Genomic DNA, 7821 nt, shown 5'->3' with positions numbered 1-7821 from the left:
TTATCAAACTAAATATATATATAAGACATTAATTAATACTGCTTTTATTTATATTTATTATTATTTTTTAAAAAAAAAATCAAAATTTTATTAAATGTGATAAAGAAAACACAAAATATCAAATGACCTAATTCTTATTTACACGCCCGACAAGAAAATTGGCTAGATCAAACTCGGAGAAGTCATCGAGTCCAAAAGCTATTTTATCATCACCGGGAGCCGAAGTCGAGTTGGACTCGATGGTCCCTTTTCCTTTTAGCGATGCTTGATAAAATGCTTCGGCGTACGACATGTACGTGACCAATGACCTTTCATGCCGCAACGATAGCATTTGTTTTCCACGGTCTTATTAATTTGATCATTTTTATCGTTGTTGCGAATATTGTGTCGACCACCACAACCACGTCCATGACCATTTCCGCGGGCACGACCTAAAAAATGACCACGGCCACGACCACGACTACGATGTCGTCGTCTATAATTATATGATGCCACATTCACTTCAGGGAATGGGTTCGATCTAGTTGGACGAGCCTCATGATTTTTCATCGAAAGCTCATTATTTTGTTCGGCCAATAATAAACATGATATTAATTCTGAATATTTCTCAAACCTTTTGCACGATGTTGTTGTTGCATGAGCATATTCGATGCATGAAACGTGGAGAATGTTTTCTCTAACATGTCTCCATCAGTAATAGTTTCTCCACATAGTTTGAGTTCAGAAGTAATCCGAAATTAAGAAGAATTATATTCACTCACTAATTTAAAGTCTTGTAGGCACAAATGCAGCCATTCAAATTGAGCTTTTGGACGAATGATAGTTTTTAAATGATCGTATCTTTCATTCAAATTGTTCCATAGGACCAATGGGTCTTTCACAGTGAGATACTCAATTTTTAAACCTTCGTGAATATGACGATGAAAGAAAATCATTACTTTGGCTTTATCTTGATCGGACGTTGTGTTTTCATCTTTGATGGTATTTCCAAGACCATTAGCGGCAAGATGAATTTCAGCATCTTGAATCCATGAAAGGTAATTCTTTCTGGTGATATCAAGAGCCGTGAACTCTAATTTCGTAAGGTTCGACATGAAATTGTTTAGATGAAATAGTTAAGATTGAAAGTATAAGAGAATACTGTTGTCAATCTCAATCGATTTGGTTTTCACAAATGAGGTGCGAAAACTTGGCTACCACAAACGAGGAGGGATCTTTCGACCTTTGCTTTAGGATCGAGAGTTATCGTGCTAATAACGTGTTATAAACATACAAGATAATTAACAAGAAAAATAACAACGAGAGAATGTATTATTATTTATCAAATGGATACCTTTACAATGTTTCTATGTGTCCTATTTATAGAACTAGGTACATAAAACCAAAGGTCTTAATAGTGAAATATGAAAATCAAGAGTCTTACAAAATGAGATCTATTAATTATATTACATTTATAATATTGGATATGCTTTTATTTTATTTTTAAAAAAAAGTAAAGGGAAAGAAAAAAGAAAAATTAGCCTTTTCGATTCACGGGTTTCAAAGCTTCTGAATTCATGTATGTGTTCTAGACAGGAAATCTAAGACTGTGAAACGTGCGATCACCGGAGTTGCTCAAAGGTACAGGGAAACTCGTGTTCCGGCGAGCTCGCAGGCGGAGGTCGGCTATGGCTGTCTCTGGAAATTCTTTGGGCATTACGTCGTCAACATCCACTCCTGCCAACCCATTTACATTCTCCATCGATTCGACGCCGCCTCCACTCTCCCTCTCGACGGATCAGTACCGCTACTGCACTGATGCATTGAGATTCTTCAAGGAGAAGCTCCAGACTCCCCAGGAGATTCTCAGAGAATTTGATATCTTAGAGGTCAGCGTTTATGATATAGGAATTGTTAAAACTATGATTAAGGAATATGACTTTAGCAAAGGATATTAATTTATATCGATGTTTGTTCTAATCTGTACGGGTTTCATCTTCCTTTTCTTCATCTGATTGAATTTGTTTATATGAGTTAAGAGAATAACTCGTAAATGGCAAACCTAGTTAGCAAAACGACAGAAGAATCCACAATTATTATTTTTCTTTTCTAAAAGATGAATCCATGTATTACTATCTGATTATTGGAATTCCTTGGAAGTTTAGCTCAATTAATTGGAATGGGCATGTCCAGTTTTCCTCTTGTTATGCAGTTTTGTAGTAATTCATTGCGAATGGTTTTGTATTTCGTTATCCAATTGAGTTTCATCTAGTGTATTTCCATGGTTGTTATCATCCCTTTTACATTTGATTTATTGCCATTCAAGAGCCTGATGGTTGCAATATGTTTACAAACTCAAGTTGTTTGGAACCTTTACTTTATGACTAGTTATGTACTCTTCTATTATAATCGAATTTGCTATCAATACAATCTCTTGTGTATATTAACATATGTACCAAAGCTCTGCTTTGAATTTGGAATTGTATTTATGTATTGTTGGGATGAATTCGAAGATTGTTTAAAAAACATCGAACTACTTGTAATTTGGGTTTGAATTTAATAAAAGGTTTGCCCTTTTCTCAAAAAGAAAAAAAGATGGACCATTATCTATTGTTTTTGACAAGAATCAGATGTTGACTTGATTCTACCAGTTAAAAACATAGAATGAACTCTTCCACTGCAACTAAGGAGCTTATACATTTTATGATCTTCAGCACTACTTTTGAGATGCAAAAGGATGCATTGCTGCAGATATGCAATTTGCTTAGTTCCTAAACCATTAATTGGTTATTCCCTTTTATTATTTTTTCCGCATAATGCTCACCTGCCATCTTTCCTTGACATTGTATTCATCTGTTCTCCATAAGCTGTTGTATTCATGTTATTTAGGCTATATTTAATTGCATGGTGGGGGATAATTGTGTGGTTCCAGCTTGGTTAACTTAGAATGTTTCCTTTATGTCTCTCTTTCACATTTTCTTTTGAAAGTTTCATTTATTTCTAATTATATAGATTGATGGCTTTTCTGCTTATTATTATTTTTTGTTATGATCCTATAACGTATCTTTTCATTTGTGTAAAAGGTTACACACAACAATTTTGCCTACTCTTGTTTTTGTTGCATCTCATGTAGCAGGTTCTTGTATACGAGATACCACATGAGGGTTCATATTGCTTCGATTAAATTTCATCTTGTGGATATCGTTATAATAGATCTTCATGCAGCAGATAGGCAACTCATCATTCTCATTGATCTATCTTTGATTACAGGCCAGTAGTAACTCAGAGGCGATGGGTAGATTTTCTGTGGCCCTTGGCAGCAGTAATAAAAGAAAAAATCGCTACTCAAATATTTTACCTTGTAAGTTGTTGATAGTTACAAGCTTTCTCAGATAACATGGTAATTGGTGCCACTAAATGAGTTTATTATTTTCAGTTGACGACAACAAGGTTGTTCTGAATTCAAACAAAGATTGTGGACTTTCAGCAGGGGGTTACATCAATGCAAGCTACATTGAGGTTAGATGTTTTTCTAGAGCTCCTATCACCTTCACAATCACTTATAAGCTACAATGTGTAGTTAAGAGTTCTATTGTTTGTTTGATTTATGAGGGTTCTGTTTTAATTGTAGATCTCTTCATCAGAAAGCATATCTAGGTTCATAGCAACTCAAGGTCCATTACCTAATACATTGGAAGATTTCTGGGAGATGATAATTCAGAACCATTGCCCTGTTATTGTGATGCTCACTCGATTGTTTGATAACTACAATGTAATATGTTCTATAAACTTCAAACCAATCTTAATGTTTGTTCGTGATATCCTCTTTCTACTAAGCTTTTAAAATCGTCATTGTGCTTAAAATAATCCAATTTGCTCATAGTTCAAGCACTATTATTTTTGATTGGGAACTGTCAAAACCTTTACTCTTGTTTAGTAAGTGATATAGCTGAATGGTGGTATAAGTTGTATGAGAGTATAAGAGAAAGATAGTAGTATGCAATTTGTTTTCTAAGAATAGGTTATGAGCAAATAGAGTTTTATATATTGTGTATTATAATAAAGTATCAAGAGATGATATAAATAATGAATAGCATATTTGCCTTTACACATGTGTATATATATTTAGTGCTAGCCTAGAAAAGATTAAAACCTTAGTCAGGAAAAAAAAGTGCATATATTTATAGTAGTTTTATTGTCATTTGACTCGTTCCTATTAATAATGTATGTTGTTTTTATTGCCCTTTCAATTTGATTAGTGCTATTAAAATTGTACTAGAAGTCTAAAATATTAGTTTTATTATTAATAATAATAATGATAGCATTGACAATGTAATAAAGATGAACTATAATTTTTATGAAATTATAACAAATATTATGTCTTGTAATAATAATTATGATAATGTTACTAATGAAGGCCATAATTAGGAAAAAAAAATATAAAAAGCTCTAGTAACTGAGGAGTCTAGGTGTAAGTTTGTATTTACATATAAACATATAGGAATGAATGTATGTTGTCCTATATACTAGTACCCCATTGGAAAGTTATTAAGCTTTTCCATATTATATTCTAATTTTAGCATCATTTATATAAACTGATTAACAACAAGGTTAATTTCTTTTAAAAATTACTCACAAACATCGAGATATCTGAGTAAAATTTGGAAACTCTTGTACAATAAACTACTTGCTTCAATGGTTTAAAAGTCTAGCAATTGGAAAATGTGTTATACTCTTACCAAACAGGGGAGCTCAAAGTATTATTATTACTATTTTTTTTGCATTTTAATCTGTTCTGATTTGTAAATAACGAATTGATCAATTTTGTTAACATGCAGGTAACATTCTTACATAAAGATTTTGTATAGATATTAGTGTTGATATATTTAAGTAACTTTTAAAAGTGTTGTTTTTGTTGGGAATCAGTAAATTTACTGTATATGATGTTCATATACATGAGATATAACATAAGTTTAAGCAGAATTAAAATGCTAAGCCACTTCCAAAGAGATGTAGAAGAACAACTAAAACTTGTGGCACGATGCTATTTAACTTGAAAGCTCGCCTTTTATCTCACAATTAATTGTGATTAATTTCTGGGTTTTTGTCCTTCACAAACTCTATGTGTAGAAACAGATCACTAGAAGAAGGATTTCTGCTAGTACATCTGAACAAGTGTGTTCTCATCTATAATTGTTTTTCTCTTTAGACTTTACACTAATATCATCTTCTTATCCTTTTGCAGACTGTTAAATGTGAAGATTATTTTCAGGCAGAGGATGGTCCTAGAGATTTTGGCAACATTGTTATCGCTACAAAATCGCTTAGAGAAACTAACACTGCATTGGTGATGCGCCATATAGAGGTCAACTACAAAGAGGTACCTTATTTCTAGTAAAGGGTTGAGCAAATGCAAGAAGACAAGGATTAAAGAAATAAATTCTCTATCAAAAGAACGAGTAAACCCATAAATAAGCCTTCGATGTATTTGCCATTTTGGAAATCCTTCCTTAAAGTATTGTTTTACCGTATAATTCATTCGACTATGAAACAATTTTGATATAAAACCTTTTTATGTTTCAATTTGCAACTGGATTTTTTCTGTTCAAACTCTGAGCCACATATCACCATATTTTATTATTGGACCATTTTATTTTTCTCACGTCAACACATATTTAACTTGTAAAAAGGAAAACCCATTTCTCTAAGTACTAACTCCACATAAAATAAAAGGGTCCAGTTAGCACAAATGGTCCTTTGTGGTGACAGTTATAATGAAAAAATCCAGTTAATTTTTTTTGTAATATAAGGGTCCAGTATTCTCTTTACCCAATGAAATTTCTTATAATAAACACAGGTTATATATGTGTGAAATTTCTTATAATAAACAGAGGTTTTACTCGTAAAGCGTACCTTCAGAGTTTTTGTATTTTGTTAAATTGAAGCCAAATAAAATCTTATTAATATATCCTTTACATGTTGAGACACACAAGAACACTCACATATATAAAAATATTACCTTTTGGCTTCCCTCAAAATAAACTTGTGGTCAGGTTTCATCTTAAAAAGTTGCCTCATTCTAATTTCTAAAATAATCGTATAGAAGTTGTTATCATATATCACCCTTCTTCTCAATTACTCCCTAAATATTGATGGATATCAGGTTGGTAATTAAGAATGGCATTATTCATGGATTCCATCTCTATCCTGAAAATTTGCACGCTATTAATAGTCCTCTCTATGCTATATCTGAATTATTATGGAATGAATTGTACGTCTTCCAAATTTTTATTTTTTGTCTTTGTTGCAGTCGAAACAGCTCCCATCGTCTGTTTTGCATATTCAGTATCCCAAATGGCCTGATTTTGGAGTTCCCAAGGATACCTTTGCTGTCCGTGAAATACTGAGACAGACTTATTTTATACCGCCTAGTTTAGGGCCGATCGTGGTTCATTGCAGGTAAAATCATTATATACTTCTTTTATTGCAACTATCAGTATTCTTGAGAATTCTCACCTCTGTACAGTGCTGGTATTGGTCGAACTGGAACATATTGCACTATTCACAATACTATTCAGAGAGTTTTGGTTGGAGACATGTCTGCTTTGGATTTGGTAAAAACCGTAAGAATGTTTAGGTTGCAGCGGATTGGAATGGTTCAAACAGTGGTATGATTCTCTTAATTGTTGTTGATGGGAATCTTGGGATAATATGTAGTTCCTCCCTGAACTTGTTTTGAATTCTACTATTGTTCCCTCCTGCAAAAATGTCGAAAATTAATCCCTCACTAACTTTAAATATTAAAACCTGTCATTTTCATTCCTTCATATGTTTTTCTAAAGTATTTAAACCAAAATTTAATACACATCCATCTCCTTACACTATTGGCAATAGGAATATATACTAAGTTTATGCACTAAGTAACCATACTTGTAGTGATCAAGCTCCAGGCTTTTATAAGATAGTATACATCACTTCATTTAATAAGAACTGCAATCATCCAGGAGCAATACCATTTTTGTTACACAACCATTGTTGATGAACTTGAAGATCTTGTCTCCGGATACAACAGTTGAGGGAACTCGCTATTTACAGGTCAAATAGTTTTAACCATTGGAACTTGAATTTGTGTTACTTAAATGGTTTCTTTGAATGTTTTTTTCATTTAAAAACACATCTATATGTCTTTTGCAGCCATGATCAGAAGTCTCATTTCGTAAGACACATCGCTAGAGTTCATGCTTGTTCATTCCTGATATGTACATCACATGCTCGGGTTTCTACCATTTAACTCTTGATTCCTTTGATATACACATTTGATTTGGTGTACTCTTGAAAAAGTCGATAATTCAGATAAAGTATAAAACTAGCATCTGCAGATGGCTAGATCAATGATTGGAAGCATCATATGATTAATTAGAGCTTAATTCCAAACTATTCATTGATCTCCAATAGTTCTAGTTTAGTGTAAGAAATAAGTAGGGAATGATATGTATTCACTGTCCGACCCTCTATAATTTGTTGAAATGGTTGTAGTTCACTGAATGTCTTTAATTTACATTGTGGATAATTTGTGTAATTTTCTGAAATCTAGAATTATTTTATGATTCCAAATATAGGTCAAGAGGAACTTTTTTTTTAAAGAAATAATAAATTAAAAAAATAACTTTTGACATTACAAAGTGGATTGAGTCTATTTGGAAACACATCTCGATTTCAAAGAGCTGGATTTATGGAGAAATCTAGAGATAATATCTGAATATGTTTTTGGTTATGTTTGGTGTTACCATTGAATGTGATTCAGATACCTTTGAAAATAATTTTTTGTTTAATAATATATAT

General features: G+C 32.4%; 1 protein-coding gene across 1 annotated transcript; it reads left to right on the top strand.

Annotated features, from left to right (window-relative positions):
- The first annotated feature begins 1530 nt into the window (after positions 1-1530).
- Positions 1531-7568, top strand: LOC124926462 (protein-tyrosine-phosphatase PTP1-like). Its single transcript, XM_047466690.1, has 9 exons — positions 1531-1868; positions 3250-3340; positions 3416-3498; positions 3611-3751; positions 5225-5359; positions 6290-6438; positions 6506-6647; positions 6984-7074; positions 7174-7568. The coding sequence occupies exons 1-8, from the start codon at positions 1668-1670 to the stop codon at positions 7053-7055; spliced, it is 1014 nt and encodes a 337-aa protein (XP_047322646.1). The 5' UTR covers positions 1531-1667; the 3' UTR covers positions 7056-7074; positions 7174-7568.
- The last annotated feature ends 253 nt before the right edge of the window (positions 7569-7821 follow it).

The sequence above is a fragment of the Impatiens glandulifera genome, chromosome 2 (genome assembly GCF_907164915.1).
Source record: "Impatiens glandulifera chromosome 2, dImpGla2.1, whole genome shotgun sequence".
NCBI lineage: Eukaryota > Viridiplantae > Streptophyta > Magnoliopsida > Ericales > Balsaminaceae > Impatiens > Impatiens glandulifera.
This window is presented reverse-complemented; position numbering and strand designations above follow the sequence as displayed.